General features: G+C 44.3%; 1 protein-coding gene across 1 annotated transcript in view; it reads right to left on the bottom strand.

Moving 5' to 3' along the window:
* Positions 1–4940: 4940 nt before the first annotated feature.
* T265_00230 (hypothetical protein) overlaps positions 4941–18119 on the bottom strand; it is a gene marked incomplete at both ends in the record, with an annotated part of 43731 nt that continues 30552 nt past the window's right edge. Inside the window, 3 exons of the mRNA XM_009163938.1 lie at positions 4941–6143; positions 8817–9155; positions 14443–14837. Of these exons, the coding sequence (XP_009162202.1) occupies positions 5490–6143; positions 8817–9155; positions 14443–14837 (1388 nt within the window). The remainder of the gene's footprint in view (positions 6144–8816; positions 9156–14442; positions 14838–18119) is intronic.

The raw sequence follows: 18119 nt of genomic DNA, 5'->3' as shown, positions 1-18119 counted from the left end.
CCAAAAATAGGTCAAGGTTGTGTGTGTACATGAGATTGGATCTGGCAAAAAAGTGGCGGGGCTTAACTTTTCCCACATGCACTTTATGCATTAGTGGCGGTATTTATCTGGAAAAGATCCGAAAAAGATAGAACAATCATCAGAGATAACGCTGCAGTTCAATACTCACGAGTCGCAGCACCTCCTGACACGGTCATGTTGGAGAGACCATTTTCCAACCCTGTCTATGGTATTGCGAAGACGACTTCGAAGCAACCTTCTGTGGCGTCGAATTCGAACAAAGCAAAGTCCCATCGGCATGCTAGTAATGAGGCGAATGACATTTTGTGCGATTGCATCCCCATAAAAAGCACAAGTCTTCAATGAGCAATCGACGTGAGCGCAAGGAATGCCAATGCCGGACGCGATAAGCTAGCCAAAGACGAGGCATAACTCGGGGGCCATGAAGCGGACGGAGCCAGCCAGAAACCCGCTTTAACGCAGTACTTGCCACAAATGACAAACAGGTCGATGCTCGTCGCAAGTATCAGAGCAAACATAAGCACAATTCGATTGCAGCTAGATAAGACTTCTGTTATTACGATTCTTTTCCAGCGTATCTGGAGGAAGATCGGAGCACTAAAATTGAGACCAACAATGAACACCTCCAGAAATGCCTCAGGAGGTAAGTTTCAATTGCTTGGTGAATTTGATCGGGATATGGGGATAGCGGAAATCCCAGGCGACCATCGGTTTCCTTCCAGAAGAGGAACCTAGTCTTCTTACAACCAAGTGCGGCGTCCAATGTGGCAAGAAACTTTTGAAGGGTGCTTAAACGACAACAAGTTTCCTGACGCCAGTGTCAAGTAAGATGACAAAGCAGACAGCGTTTTCCAGTCGCTGGAAACACAGTAACAATGATAGTATCAATAATAATCCGAACAAACACACTCATTTCTAGTTCAGTTTGATATTTCATGGGAGAGTCAACTGAATCTCTCGTTTATGGTACTCTTCCACTGAACGTTTCCAGTAGCCTTATGAGTGGTATCCTTTACGAAAATGTACCGCGATAACTGGAATATCTCACCAACTGAAAAACGGACGGCAATGTGCAGCACATTCAGTTGGAGGAAATCATAAACGAGAGATTCAACTGAACCTGCCAACTGTATCTGCCCAAATCAGCCTAATTTGAGTAAAACTAGAACAACTGGTACACAAATACCTGAGTCTTCAAATTCAGCGAGCTAATGCTGATCAGGCCGAGATAGTCAGTCTTGGTCATCCGAAGAAATTAGCAAAGTTGGCTAAGGCAAAGCACTGGTATTTCCGTGGTGCTCTAAAATGACGGACAGGCCTGTCTGTAACCAGGCATGTGTCCGAAAAATCCACCGCTTCATATGGCCATGATTGCAAACGAGAGAGCGGCTCCTTCTAGTTACCCACTTGAGCAGTGAAATCCGCTGTAGCCCAAATCTCTTCAGGCCTTTACAAACGACAGTTTTCCCGGTCGATCTCTCAAGTGTCAAGTTTTCTAAAAGTCTGAAACGACTATTACACTTACCTTGGCATAGTAGACTAGTTATAGGTTTTCTGAAAACTTCGCAGTAGTGTACCACATAGTATGTGAAAAGGATATACTCCAACCGGTTGAATATCGTTCCAACTGGAACATGAAGCGAGGTTTGTGCAGCAAGTTCAGTTAAAGGATAGCATGAACGAAAGATTAAATTGAATCATCCCTTAATACCACTGTAGCTTATGAGTGTACTTCATCAAAAGTCACAGTTTTCGGACTCATATAAAAGACATCACAGTGCCGGCCGGACTTGGGTTCGAGCGCGACTCTTCAATTGACTGTAGATTGATTGTTTCGCGATATGGTTATCAGCCAATCGGTTTGTGTGGCCTATTCAGCTGCTTGTCTGTCAGGGTGCATTCGATATGGCCTGCTGGAGAAGCTGTTATCGGGATTCGATCGAACCAAGGAATCCGAAGAATCTTGCACGGGTATTGTGAGTGAAGTCTTAAGCACTCCAGTGTATCATCAGTGCAACGTCCCACAATAACGCAACGCAACTTGGTGTCTGAGAACTTGTCTGAGAACGGATCATGACTACTTCAGACGTGCCCATGGGGGCCAATTCTGGTGCTCACCTCAGCGACTAGAGTAATGAAGACAGACGGAGGAGAGTACCTCCGAGATAGTGGGAAGTTCAAAGTACTGCTGCAACCAATAACTGGACGCAAGGTGTCATAATCGTGAAAATGGAACAGGTTGAAAAAAGATAAGTGGTTCGTAAGGATTCATTTTTAGACCAAAGCAGGGTGCCTTCAGAGTGGGTGCCGTAATGAGTTGTTGCAATTCAGTGCGAGTTAAGTAAAGGACGCTATAAGAACTTCGGCTCGTACGGCTTCATCTTGGCCGGGAAACGTTCCGAGGTGCGATGAAATTTCACATGACAGGGGATCAACACACCACAACTAGAATCCCGAGTCACTCTTCAAATAGCATTCGAATGAAAGTTGGATCAGTAAAGGTTTTAAAGCAACTCTGCTTAACGCCAAATCAAAGTGATGACTCAGAAGCCGCAGGTTCATACAAACGTAATCACTATGAGCACAAGAACTTTTGTCACTGAGGAGAATGTTTGTAGTTCAGGCAACGTAGTTAGCCGTTGGTTTGTTGGCTAAACTGCACAGTTCGATTACAATCAAATATAAGAACGACTTTTAACAGCACTAGTAACCGGTCGAACCGGCGCGGAAATATCGGATTAAAATTTTTTGATAGAATGATGCAGATATTTGGGATGGCTCTCTTATATGGACGAGCAGAAGAGGGAGAATACGAGAAACTAGTGTTTTATAAAGCTTCTTTCAGCTAGAAGCACCTTCATTCAAACGCCTTCCAAAACAGTATAACAAACCGGGTACTCCACAGCGAACGTATAAAACGATTTCTTCCGTGGAGCCCTTTTCTACACTGAGTCCGACAATTCGAAGCAGTTCTTCCATAATCAGACTCATATCGATTCGCGACTTAGTCTTCGAAATATATTCGCATAGCAACAACTGCCGCACATCTACTCCCCTTACAAGGATTCTCAACTACAGTCTCAGAGTGAGGACGTTAAATCGAATGGTCCAACCTAGAGCACCGATGGACTGTTCGCTTAGCTACATTAATGGATATTAGTTTGTCCTCCAAGCTTTGCAGCTGGGAAGACCTGCGGTTGGGTGACCCCAGTATCACTTGTTTCAGTTCAACAAGACAAATACATTAGTTGAATTTGGATAACATTCACGTACTTATCAAGGCAAAAGGACGCAGGAGTTTGTCAAGATATGTCACTCAACAAAAAAGGTCAACTACATCGTTACCGAACCAGTGTATCAGCCTCAACGAACAACAAATACCAGATGACTGGACTCTGAACAGCGTGGGAGACTGAATGACGAAGGACGTATCAAACATACAGCGAACAGATGTGCAAAACAAAGGTTGTCCAGTGTTGAATGAACACTACTTGTAAGGTTGCTGAAAAATTTTCGACAGCTTACGACCGGTTTTGCCCATTTTGGGGCTTACCAGGTAATCAGACTCCGAAGTTCCGCCAGCTTCATGTTTAATTCAACCCAGATTGTACAAGATCCACGAACTACACCCATTTGCGAACTAGCCTGGATGTTTAATCAAGCAAACTACTGGGAAAAAAGTCGTACAAGGAAACGGCCCAGTCGGAACAGAACAGCATTCAACAAACCACCCAATCGCTAGAAAATGAGAACATAATGCGATTTCGATTCCAAACCGATCCGTCAATGCACGTGGAAGCTACCCCTCAACTAACTGACCACGGTAGAGGCATCCTTTGGGAACTATATCAATGGAAACAGAAAAGGAAATACCCAATCAATTACGCGCCGACGATGTTTCCTTGATTGAAAACAAAGCGTCTGTAATCCAGTTTGCTGAGTTAGGTGAACAAACCAACAACCAGACAGCTCACCCGCATTGCCCATATTTAGCAACATTACCAGTTAGGCCGTGAGTTTTCTTGTGCTAGAGCCAACTGAGAAAATGAAGGCAACACATCACCGACTGACACCGAAGACATATTTCTTCCGTTATTCTGGACTGACCGAGCCACTATTTACAACAGTCCAATATGTTTGTGAGATTCTAAGGTTGAAGTCTGTTCTTCCTGATTTAATCGTGCATGCGCCTATGAAACGGACAGTCGAGGTATTAGAAGCTACTTGAAATTGCACATGATGAGTCACTGATAGGCGGCGTGTCATCAACATCATCATCACCGAAAGCAACACCCGATGAGAACACTGGTGCTTCACTGCCATACAAACGTCAATTTGTCTGAATAAAGCTTTATAATCGAAAAAAAGAAAGAAACGTAGGATAATGTGCGGATAGCCTACACTACCAACAACTAGTCAGACAATCCAGCGTATGATCGTACTCAAATCTAAATACTTCCGTGAGAACGGCTTGATATTTCTAAATGGTTCGTTATGTCTCAAGAAAGATGCCAGATACAGAACAACTAACACAGGGTCACCAAAGCGACAGGCTTCCCATTACTTCACCGTTTGCAATCAATCGGCCTCCGTCTTTCTATCCGTAAGGCTCACTTTCTAGTTCCAAATTATAAAAGAATTACGATTTCCGACAGGCTGTAAACAAATTATCTGGAAACTTAGTCAATGGGATTCATTACTTCGAAAAATAACAAGAAACAAGTGTCATTTGATTCCATCACAAACGTTTCCTCACTTGACTATATTTCTGTCGAACAACCTCAAAGGAGAATAATGTATGGCAAAGTTAACCCGGAAAGATGTTATTCAACATCAGTTTGCAAAAACTGGTGGCGCAGAATAGGTCAGAGTAATCGTCAATGCCCATAGTAGGAGGAAATGAAAAAACAAATTGGATGTGCAACAAACCTTAGTATTGTTTAGCTACAGCTGCCAGAAAAGTGATAACCATAAATCACAACACAAGAAAACGGTGTCTACAATACCTACCGCCATCGCTAACGCCACGACGGAGAAGGGAATAAATTGCACAGAGTCTCAAAAACAGTGCCCTACTTAGGTCTGCGGCGTAATCATGTGTTAGTTTGTAAATATAATTGGTCGCGCAAACACACGCCTTGTCTGCCTGTATCGAGTTGAAAACGAAGCGTTAGTAGGAAAATGCAAGAAAAACCCCAAACATAATAAGGAACCAGTTCGCTTATATAAAAGTTTAGGTTTGACTGAGAGTTTCCAGTGTGGTTGACAGAATGATTTTGCAATTCGGCAAACAGGTAGGTGTATGTAAACCGAAAAACGGAGAAAGAGAAAACTATCGTCTGCACCGAAAGACAAGAGAAGCGTCATCAATACTGGGTGGGACAGAGCATCACAGCGTGCAGTTCCCTCACTCTAGAGTCCCAGGGCGAGGAATATACTTGGAGTTATAAACAAAGAGCGAACTTGTTTCACATTCGTGCAGAGCACATGCTGCTGTTGTTACGTTGACTGCAGACCTCACGCATCAATGGACTGAGGCTGTCCAGACTGAGAAGTTTGGCGAACTCCGTCATTCGAATCTCCAAGGTCCGTAGGTCAATGAATGCAATAAGAAGACGTGCATAAAGCTCGGTTGCCGAGCGAAGGTGTTTGGGACCGGCGCGCCATCGTAAGTACGCCCAGAGGAATCGTAAATAAGCTTCCCGCGCCGCACTCACAGAAGCGCGCAAATCTTCAGATATGAAGGAATCATCCGTGAAAAGCTTGATGGCCAAAACGCAAACGCGAAGAATATCATCCGTTCCAATCAGCTGGTCGAGATGATCGAAAGCAGCCAAGGTATTTGCCTTGTACAGTTCGAATTCCTCGCGCAGCTCGGATGTGTGCTTTTGCTCCGGTGCACAAGGCGTGGATGGGTTGTGTAGCGGACTAAGTGGGTCAGCTTTAACTGCGCGGGTCTCAGAGAGATCTTCGCTTGCATCTGGCGCTACTACCTCGTCCAGCATCGAGACGGTAACAGTGGTCACTTGTCCGTTGCGTTGTAAAATAGGATAATTCAGCTTTCGGATACCACTCTCGAAGAAGAAGGACGAATACAACACGATGAGACCGTATATGTTGGCCTGAAACATAGCAAAAGTCGGGAAACATAATCAATCCTCAGTACAAAATGCTTCCGGACTGGATATAGTTAGATGTAATGGCCTCCAAACAACTGCGATGCAGGATAGTCTACTGAAGATCACAAACATCTCAAACAGGCTTCGCAGTCTGTCTAGCCCATACAGATCGCCTTTTTCACTGTTTATCATAGGTGACAATTTCAAGAAAACAGTAATGGATACTGATGCTTAACGGCCACAAAACCACTGAGGGAAGCCATTTGTCAAGAGCAGACCAACAGGCCTGGGCTGTTATGAACATTATTGAGATATAAGAAACTGGGTGTGAAATCGGACTAAGACAATATCCAGGCAGAACTCCGTCCCAATATAGTGTTAGACATTACGATTAATAGGACTCGGCAAATTGTTAAGACATATTAATGGCCACCAAAGGCGGTGTACATTTCGCATATTTTACCTCCACATTCGGAGAAATTCATGTAGGTAGCGAACCGAAAGCTACCGGCCACAACAGCAGAAGTAAACATGCACGTGGGATGATCCATAGCCAGTTTCATCTGGTAGACAGCTCACACTGTAGGATGGCAATGAAAGCCAATAAAAGTCTTATGCGATCCGTCAAACTCAGTCCTTTGATTTGGTTGCCGGTTTTCAAACAGTTAGAAGGACGCCCCCTGAATGAAAGAATTCACCGAAGAAGAACTTTTGTCATTCACAGCCCGATCTGGTGTGCTATTTCAACAACGGCTCGTCCTTCCCTGTAACTTTACTCATGAATAATGGTAAAACATTTCCACCCACACGTCATATTCATACATGCACACTTGGACAGTCAATTCAGTTTTCAACTAAAGCTTGCGGTGAAACAGTGATCGGAAGTTTGTAAAATTTAGAGCGACTGAAAAAGGAAATGAGTGGGTGGTACTTGATTGTCCCAGTTGAAGAGACCTGCTGAGTTTGGATCAAGCGCTTTGACTGCAACACCTTCAATCCTGTAGATGACTTCATCTTGATATCGAAATACTATACCCATTCTTATCAATCTTCGTCTCTAAAAAATCATTCAGCTGTAGCAACCTTTCGGTGCCCAACTGCCATGCCACCCAAAAGAAGCAGGAAGGGAAGTGGACACGATGACTGGGATACCACCAGGTTGCCCAGGCGAAGACAGGATCATTCGAGGTTGGGTCCGAACTACGGACCTTCCAGCCCGTAAGCTGGCACCTTAACAACTGAGCTAAATTGTTGTATGCTCACGAGATATGGTCCCTAGTTTTTCGACCACCGATGACTCAGAACCGTTACTGGTGTCTCCCAACGGATTCGTAATGAAATAAGTAGAGAACGGGTATTTTGTTGTGTGGTCGCAGAAACACCGAGTACGATCAACTATGGTGGCTCGGTCATGTGTTAGGTCTGCCGGAACACGTCTACCGGGACGAGTGCAGGCCTCCGTGTCCCAATCAGAATGGTGCACAACGTACGACCTGACGGAAAGGTGTGAAGAATATCACGACGAGTATAGGCGTTTTTGGTGCGGTGCACCTTCCACGTGACACCCACCTGCGCTGAGCTGGAGACATTGCAAGAAATTGCGGCTAACCGAAGTCAGTGGCGTTCGTGCTGTCAGTTTCTCCACGGGTTGTCTGGTTGAGAGATTGGAGGTGTAGAGACCTCAGAATGCTTGAGATAAGTTAGCATCAGGTCCATCCCTCATCCACTCTTTCCTCATCTTTTCACTCTAAGGCTTTAAATAAAATCAGGTAAATCTTGTGGTTGTACGGCAGTGAAGCATCCGTGTTAACATTGATTATGCTGTCTCTGTAGATTGACCAAATTGGCTGTGGAGTGGTACTTATAAAGGTATATCCTCTAGCCGCGGCATACCTTTGATCTCATACAAACCAAGGAAAGTATCAGAGCTGGGACACGTTCAGACGGTCGAAGAGCAGAGGAAATTCTAGTGATCGACTCCACACCGGCCGGACGCCAGTCTATATTTCAATGACATGCCTTCAAAGTGATGAGCACACATCATGGTATTTTTACAACCAATATTTCCACCCTGTTCGCATAGCTTTTGGTACTCATCTTTGTCAGTAGGACTAAAGGTTGAAATACCGGGAGATCATCCTGACCTGAAAAGGGCGAAATGTCAGCAGAGAACAAACCACGGATGCCTTGAACAGGAGTTTGAACCTTCAACTCTGTTTTAGCTCTGGACCTCCAAAACCTGCTCACATAATTAAACGCACAAAATGGAGAACCGCCACAGTGACCAGACTAATAATTTCTTATCGAAGTGATAGAGAAATAAATTAAAAACCGTTAATAAATTACTTCCTGGAATAAATTGTGTGAATCAGTAGCTCTTGAGACAGAAGGCTATGTGCAATCAGCCACTAAACGAACGACCGTAATGTGTCTACTGAAAACGCTACAGTACGCCAGTAGTGGGTGTTATACATTTTCTACAGGAAACCTTGAACATCTTGGAGAGGCATTCGTATACGACGGAGGTACAGTAGGGGGCCTACCTCTCGTAAGTGCCGTTTACAACTGTACGGCAGTAGTAGAGGGTGTGGTCAGGCGCAGAGAGTACTACACACCCACACACGAGACAGTCATCTGTTGTCGGTGGAGTAATACGATTATGCACCAGAGACCTACCCGCAAAAGGCTCAGCTGTGCCGGTTTTCCGATTTCCGCGAAGTACGGCAAAAGTTTGACAACGCGAATGATGCGTCGGATGCACGCATCCATTCGATTGTATTCTTGTTCCAAAGTCACTGCTACGCCTGTCTCCAAGTGACCATCAGGAGTGAAAGGTTCACGTATTTGCTGCACACAGTCTTGTAGGCAACTGAGTACCTGATGATTCAACTCAAATTCAGGTTCAGTGGACAAGCTATTCTCTTTAGAGTATGTGTTTCTCAGACGTCGTCCTAAGCGCCGGAGTTTTGTGCGCCGTAGATGTGACCGTCGGTAAGGTGTGAAAGTTGATGGAACCTATAGAATGGAAAATACAAGGGGTACAAGGATTAGTTCAGCGAAAGGTTAAAGCACCGTGCCAGTGAAATGGATCAAAGTTTCACACAGCTGAACGAGAGAGATTTGTAAACGGTTCCTGAGTGATTGGAGGTTAGGTATTCATTAAAAGCTGTTTTCTCATATCATTTTGGACAAACACTTTTCACAGATCAGTACCAGTGGGGCCAGCTGAACTCAACCGCACTTGCTACACAATGTTCAATCACTGTGTAGACCTTGAACTGTTTACGAAGGACGCGACAGACAGTTATGGCTGTCAAACACAAACAATACAAAACAATGCAAAACAATACGCATTGCAATGAGCAATGCAAGGAAATGTCCGAAGCATCAGCGTACGAAAAACATGAAATAAACTTCACCAATGGAAGTGAAGGAAAGTGTGGGTATGAAATGCTTTCAATTTGTTCAGCATTATCAAACTGGTATTGCGGATCACAGTCTGTGTGAAAACGCACTCAATATCGAAAACTTCTTTAAAGAAAAGTGTAGCAGAAAAGCTTCGGAGTGACTGAAAAAACTCTTGTTGCTGTCGCTAGTGATGCTAATGAAGTTAGGTATGTAGCCAAACAAGACATCCGCAAATTAGGCCTTAAACAATCGTCAGCAGTAGAGAAGCAGACGCTGCTTTTGAGTGTCAGATCTTGATCACCATGCTGTAAGCGTATGGAACTACTTTGTATGTTACGACTCACCAGCTACTCGTGTGGCCTTGAGGCAGTTTGCCCTGTTCGATCACCCTTTTGTCCAAGCATGCAATACATATCTCTATAATTCGGCTACAGTCTGTCATCCATTGGCTTTTGTTCCCTCATTATTTCAGGGGTCGAAACGAATAGCATATCTGTCGTTCATTCTTATTACAAGTAGCTACACGCTGCAGCCACCCGATCAATGTAGGTGCACGAATAGACTGCCACTGAACATGTACCCTGAAGTTTCTCGGAGCCCCATACAGGGACAGAGTCTATGGGCGGATCTTGTGTTGATTAACGCATTTATATTTGATAAGTAAGTGTGATTTGGCCAACAATAGGCCGCTATGTCATCGTAATCAACCGCCGCATACAACAGCTCATCTCATGAACCAAACCGTATTGCATGAGCAGAAAAGCAGTGTGACTGTCCACTTCAATTTCAAAGGCACAAGGACTAACAAGTTGCCCTGACTTGTTAAACGCTCCTGACGAACATAAGGCGCTTACGCTTTATGTAGATTAGTGGGTAACCGTCTCTTCACCTGGTCAAGTATCAGCATACCAGTATGTTTTGTCTACACACAAGACCAGCCACATTCCTTTAAGAATCACAATCAGACAGCAAAACTGAAGCCAGGATAAGAGAACATTTGTCACACACGTGCACAACTTAATTCAATATGCCACAACAATGCTAGATGACATGCTACAAAATCTCACAAGATCTGTTGGTCAGCGGAACGGCATTCAAGAAGCAACAGTCAGGAGCCAAAAGTAACAGAACAGCCAACTGACTGCTAAAAGATGCTATGCCCTCATTTACAGCTTAGCAGGCATGGACGAGTGCGGCGACCACTGACACTGTAACAGTAGCTGTAGCACCCTTCCGGTGCCTAGTTACCATGTCGCCTGAAGGAAACGCGAGGGATGGGATACTGTCAGGGTAAGTCGAGAGGCAGAGGTCGGATTCGAACCACGGACCTTCCGGTCAGTAAATTCGCGCTCTGACCACTTGGGCTATCTCGCCCCCGACTACTGAAACACACCACATAGACAAGAACGCCAGCGTCCGGAAATACTGGCAACAAAACCACAGTTGAAATTCAAAAAACAGTGAAACCGAAGATGGGAAAAATACAATGACTCAGATGAAAAGCAGCAAAATAGTGAATACATAGCATAAACATTGGTTTAGATATCTGAAAATTTTTGGGAAATTGGTGAACATCTGTAAGACAACTAACCAAACATGTGATTTTCATTCCCAATAGAAATGAATGAAAGGCGAGATACGAAGCGGGCATCTACCAGTTATCATCATTATCACATTAGTTGTAACCACTCTTGAATGGTGGATTGATACGGCAGATCAACTGCGTGGGATTCTTCGTTGAACAGATTGTGTCAATACCGATTAGAAATGACAGCCACCCAACAAGAATTTATTCAACAAAATATGGCTTTATGGCAGTAAAGAAGTGATGCACTAGCGATTGTTACTACCAGAACAGTGGTACTTAATCTATTTCAAACCAGGCACCCTTTTCAGGATGATGTGAGAATTTACTTGCTTTTTGAGATTTGGCAGTCCAAAAAGGTCTTCGGACTATGCGAAGCGCACTCGTAGGTATTAGAAAGCCACAACTTTTCTTTATTTTAGATATTCATTAAAGAGGGCATCGGACTGTCCTGAAAACTCTACAGCCTTTTCCAATACAAGAAGATTTCCGTTCACGTGACAGTTTCTTAGCTAATTTCGGAAGTAGCGTGGGATTCCACGAAGATGCACGTCACTCCCAGCCTTCAAGTAATTTCATTCTTCGCTTATCAGCTCCATACAGGTTGTACTGTACCGAACATGTCATCCATGACGAGAAAAAGGTTATTCGTGGACGGTGACAGAGTAGTAATACAGATTGCTATGTGAATAAAATAAATAGTTGGCATTCCAGAAGTCCGTGCCTATAGAATTTGGGACCTCCCTTTCTTCCTGAAGCTTCGGAATTCTCCTTGGCTGTAAAGCTCCTCCAAACAAGAAACAATTGACTAGAGTTTCAGGCTAATCAAGAGAAAACGTTTCCCTTTGTCGAAATTGTCTAAGGTCCATCGATGGTTGCTCCTCGTAGAGGATTATTTATTTATTTCTGCGTTAAAATTAGGCCTCGCCCAAATACAGTCATGGAAGTACCTAGATGGATATCCTCTTGGAATTCCCCATTAACCCATAAACTTCGTTCGTCGTTGACTAACACCGAGTTCCTCATTCCCTGAAATTAAAACGAATTTCGGACTAAGGGGTTTCATATGAAAACAAAGCGCCAGGTGCTCACAGAACTCCGTTTCAGTCACTCTTCGCTTTGAAAATCCCGCAACATCTAGAAACATCCGCACTCTATCTGAGTATGTAACCTAAACGGTGATTGTGGGACGAACTTACTGCAGCGTCCACTCTATTTCAAACCAGGCACCCTTTTCAGGATGATGTGAGAATTTACTTGCTTTTTGAGATTTGGCAGTCCAAAAAGGTCTTCGGACTATGCGAAGCGCACTCGTAGGTATTAGAAAGCCACAACTTTTCTTTATTTTAGATATTCATTAAAGAGGGCATCGGACTGTCCTGAAAACTCTACAGCCTTTTCCAATACAAGAAGATTCCCGTTCACGTGACAGTTTCTTAGCTAATTTCGGAAGTAGCGTGGGATTCCACGAAGATGCACGTCACTCCCAGCCTTCAAGTAATTTCATTCTTCGCTTATCAGCTCCATACAGGTTGTACTGTACCGAACATGTCATCCATGACGAGAAAAAGGTTATTCGTGGACGGTGACAGAGTAGTAATACAGATTGCTATGTGAATAAAATAAATAGTTGGCATTCCAGAAGTCCGTGCCTATAGAATTTGGGACCTCCCTTTCTTCCTGAAGCTTCGGAATTCTCCTTGGCTGTAAAGCTCCTCCAAACAAGAAACAATTGACTAGAGTTTCAGGCTAATCAAGAGAAAACGTTTCCCTTTGTCGAAATTGTCTAAGGTCCATCGATGGTTGCTCCTCGTAGAGGATTATTTATTTATTTCTGCGTTAAAATTAGGCCTCGCCCAAATACAGTCATGGAAGCACCTAGATGGATATCCTCTTGGAATTCCCCATTAACCCATAAACTTCGTTCGTCGTTGACTAACACCGAGTTCCTCATTCCCTGAAATTAAAACGAATTTCGGACTAAGGGGTTTCATATGAAAACAAAGCGCCAGGTGCTCACAGAACTCCGTTTCAGTCACTCTTCGCTTTGAAAATCCCGCAACATCTAGAAACATCCGCACTCTATCTGAGTATGTAACCTAAACGGTGATTGTGGGACGAACTTACTGACCGCAGCGTCCACGGTTCGAACCACGCTCAGACATCTCGATTGCTCCCTTCTAGGCTTGAGCAACCTCACAGTATCTTGGAGCTAGTGCTTCATCTGGGTGACATTTCAGCTAGGCACCAAAAGGGCATTACAGCTGGACAGTTATTATTATTATCATAAACACAAACGGCTATGTGGTAGCAGCTCGGCTGCGTTTTCTGCCGGTCGATCAGGTGGTCGTTGGTCTGATCACTGAGCTTGGCACTAAGCTTAAAAGAGTTTCGCTACCAATCGATAAGACATTATCAGTGTGACACGAGCAATACGAAATGAGAAAGTTTTGCTAAAATGCTTGATACGGATATTTCATTTGTTCGAAAATTTGGGAAATTACAGTTATACCTACTAACAAGTTAGTTTGGAGCGTATCTGCCGTACATACCGGTGAAGACAACCTGAGCATCAAGGAACGAAGGGTGTTTGAAACAAACTGACTGGTTGGCGTTAATTGCTCATAAACAGCCGCTAGCTACACCAACTGGATGGGTCATCATCCACCACAAGTTTTATGGACATGTAGGCAATTAAAAATTTGAGTTCAGTTAGATCGTTGTGTGACGCTGTGGATATAACGTACAGACAAAGCACCAAGTTTCGCGACAACTTATTCCTGTCCATTTCAAGTGTAAGTCCATGTGGGTAGTCGCAAGCACACATACCTTTAAGGACTCAGATAAGGTCATCGCACGATGATACACACCATTTATTCCATTCCCACACACACAGACAAATTCGACACAGCTAAAAAGCACACATAAACTGAGGTCAAGGACGACAGCCCTCGCGATTACCTCGCAGACAGTATATCCAACGCTGTGTGTATTGTGTGCGTCCATCGTTACGATGACACATCCAAAGATAGACGGGTCGGCTACTGTTTGCAGAAAGAAGTAGCAAGTTAACCGAAGTAAACGAACAGAAGATGCATACATGACCTTAGAGACACAGATTTTCTGAATCGACATCTGCTGTTATTTGTATAGTGTTGTGCTGGTGTAAATATACTTCGCGTTGTTGTAAGCATTTGACTAAAAAGCACAAGTTAAGGTTTAAGGATTGCCTTCAATGAGTTCAATCTAATGCGAAATAAACTTGTAGATCTATTATACGTAGAAATAATTGACAGATTCAAAACTCACAGGGCGCAATGACTGTCTGCTCATCGAATTGGACGTCCGGCCAGCATGTGTACGATTTGTGTTGTATCCCATGGGAATAGATGGATCCAGAGTGTCAGCATTGATGTGGGATGAGGGGACTGTGGGGGTCGTAATAGCTGAATCGACTAGGCGCGAACCGGAGTAGGACGGAACGAAATGGGAGGCCGCTGTCCGGTGGGCAACATTGTTTCCGTGGGAGAGTGAGGACACCTGCAGGTGATGGGGTCCGGTCGGACGGTAGGTCTGTATGGTGGCAGTTCCACTACCGCCTGAAGAGGGAGTTGTGATCACATGCTGAGGAGAGCAACTGCCCCCTTGGGATGACGTGTGTTTCCGCCTTCGTGGTTTGGCACGTTGCTCGAGTTTCTCCGGGGCTATAATGGCAACCAAAGAGCAAAGAGAGTACTATTCGTGCAAACCACGACAGAATTTGCAGTACGAAAGCCAGAATCATAGAAATAGAAGGGATAGCAGAAACATGAAGCAAACGCAGTGATCGTCGGCCTGTAAAAGAGACAGTACTTACCAAAAGAACCTCATTAAAATTTACAGCCGTACGAATGCATTCGGAAAAGCGTGGAGCCAGATTCCGGATGATTACAAAAAACTGGTGACGAAAGGCTCCAAAATGTGAAATGACGATTTACTAAACGCATGAAGTCACCGTGCGGTTTTGAAACCACAAACAGTGCATACTATAAATCTATCTCTCGAGCTGAGTGTTACTGAACGACCTATGCACTAAAAGTTGACGAAATCAGTAGTGGAAGAGAAATATCGGTTAAGTAAGCTTATCCATCAGGTAGGGAAGAGACCAGATCGACAACCGCTGCCTCGGAGTCAGGCCTTTAAGGCAAAAGCTTTGACTGAGATCCCTGATCATCCTCCAGCGTAGATATGGGAGCAATGGCGGCATCTTACCCCAAATACAACCATCAGTTTCACCACATGCTGCATCGACTTCAAGTGGTGGCAAAGGCTGGGTCGCCCTGATCGCTCCACACAGTTTGAGGGAGCTCAGTGCCAGCTTACAGACTGGAAGGTCCGTGGTTCGAACCCAAACTCAGCGCCTCGAATGATCCTGCCTAGGCTTGGGCAAATTGGTACTATCCCAGCCCTCGTGCCTGCTTCCGTTGGCACCGAAAGGGCGCTACAGCTGAACGATTTTTATGCAGATCCCGGATGTAGACACATCAGTCAGGCAGCTATGGAATTCACACAGCGCACGCCATTGCTCATATTTACCGCCATATGTTTGCAATTCTGACCTCGTTCAAAAAAATTCAAGAGGTCAGTGGGTGGAAACGCAGGAGCCTTCCAGCAAAATAGCAAAACAGGAAGCGAAAGATTTTCGTGAGTCAGTCGAAGACAATATTAGAAACCGAATAAAGACCAGCGCCTGCATTGTTCGATGAATTACCTTCAACAACCGGTTAATTGGTCATATGCTCCTTGCCTATGTCTTTAACTCGACCTGCTCATTTTGAGCCATGTTCTGTGAGTTTGAATCCCTCAGTTAATGAAGTACTGATAGACATTTCTGCCTGGAGGTACCAGAAGGCTGTTGGGTCAGACAAGAGTCCTCCAGTGTTGTTCAAAGATGGGAGAAACTATGTGTTCCGCTTTAACTGGGTTGTTCATACGTGTTTGGGAATTACAATCAATCTTTGGTCAAAAAACGCCCACTAACCGACTGTTTCAAACATAAGTATATAAACCTCACGCCTGTCGTAACATAGCTGCTGGCTTCCCCAGTACTGCGACGCCCACCTTCGTATGTGAGAAGCAAGTCCGAGAGCACCAAGCAGGTAGATACCGCACGCACCATCGAACAATCGCAGTTTTCCTCGACTTCAAAGAAGTCTTCGAATCCATAGACAGACTGGCTCTCTTAATTATTTCTGGTCACAGAACAGTACACCGGGGAGTTCGTAGACATGCTTAATACCCCGTATTTCCATAACACTGATCGCGTTAGAGTGTACAATCAACTGTCCTCACTCCTTTTTCGTGCTATTTTGTCATGGATGTTATCATAGTATGTACACTCCAAAGGAACCATAAATCTAGGTACCGAAATGGATTTGGATTATGCGGATGATAGAACTTTGTTGCTTGAGGATTATCAGTCCACGGAAAGTACGCCGAACGGGATACCAGAGGTGGTCCCATCTTTTGGTATGCGTTTTGCACCTTCGAAGCACAAAACCTTAATTGAAGATTTTTGGTCCCGCTGTGCTTCTGCGAAAACGAAAAACTACAGTTTATTGATGGGTAAACGCATCATGGAGGCTGCATCAGCCGTTATTGTTTTATAACAGATGAGATCAATGAACGGATGACCAAGGCGCGAGTAAGTTTTGCCATTGGTGAAATGAACTTCGCTGAAGCTGAGGGATCTTGTATACAAGGCGACTGTAAGAACAGCCTTACTCCATGGTAGCGAGACTCAGTCCCTTCGATCCGGGGACCTTGAACGTCTTCGAACTTTTGATCCCAGTGTCTCTATAGTATAGCGACAGTTGTCTGGCTACAGCGAGTACACATCGAAGTAGTGTGTGCGCAGGTAAGTGGTAACCAATCCGAACCGTTAGTGCAGTAAGGTAAACTTATCAGGTTTAGATGGTCGGAGCACTTGGTACGTAGACATAATCACGGTCTACACAAGAAAGCGTTGTTTCCTGTTCCATGCGAGTGTTGGAGAAATGCCTGTCAGGAACAGGTCACAGCACGGCAACATGGAATAAAAAAGGCAACAGTTAAAATTGACGTTGAGTAATCTTCGCAACTTCCTGGCTTGGGTCCATTTTATCATGCTTGAACGTGGTTGGAGACCCTACATGACACGGCGAGCAAATAATCCCAGTTAGACTGCCTAACTAAAGTCTGTCTGTCGTTAAGTGCTGCGTTTATGTCGGATAACGGTTCGCAAAAGATGCTGCACCAATCAGGTTGATGGCACCTTGATTCGAAATGATGCATAGATGCGTTTACTGAAGGTGTAGACGCTCAGAACCAGTTTGTGCCGACCTTTGAGGATGAATCCACATAATGACACTCGATATCCACAAGGTGGCATTGATGCTTGTCGTACTTAACTGATGTAGAGTTAAAAGACTCGGACTTTGGTATTCATGGTTCAGTCATTTCGAAAACCTGGAAAACCTAGGACTCTTGGAGAATAAAGCATGCCATAAAGAGCTAGGAGAAAGACATGACAACAACCGTTCTACGAGTTTTAAATCGACAGGAGATCATTTACTTTTTACCTTGGTGAATAGTTAGAATAGTTTTCTAATGCTGCCAACAGGTTGCTAATAGCTGGCACAAAAACTCGCTTTCGTCTGTTCCAGGACGAGTGCAAGAAGAGAAACCAGTGAACTGCGGAGTTACTGACCACTGTTAGTTCACATTTACACTGCCGTTTATTGGCCACGAAAAATGACGGTCGGGTGTTTGGCAATCAATCATTTTCATCTCGAGACATGGAAACGAAAACAACTAACAATCGATGAGTGTGCCAGCACTATCGGTACAACCGCGCCCACAAAAGATTGGGAAAACAATCAACAATAAAAACGCTAGTGATTTCAGACAAACTTGAAGAAAGTTCACAGGAAAAACAAATCAAGTTTTCGAAGCTGGGTATATATATA

This window comes from Opisthorchis viverrini (assembly GCF_000715545.1).
Source record: "Opisthorchis viverrini unplaced genomic scaffold opera_v5_2, whole genome shotgun sequence".
NCBI classification, from domain to species: Eukaryota; Metazoa; Platyhelminthes; class Trematoda; order Opisthorchiida; family Opisthorchiidae; genus Opisthorchis; species Opisthorchis viverrini.
Note: the sequence above shows the minus strand (reverse complement) of the source record. Positions and strands in the feature narration are given on the sequence as shown.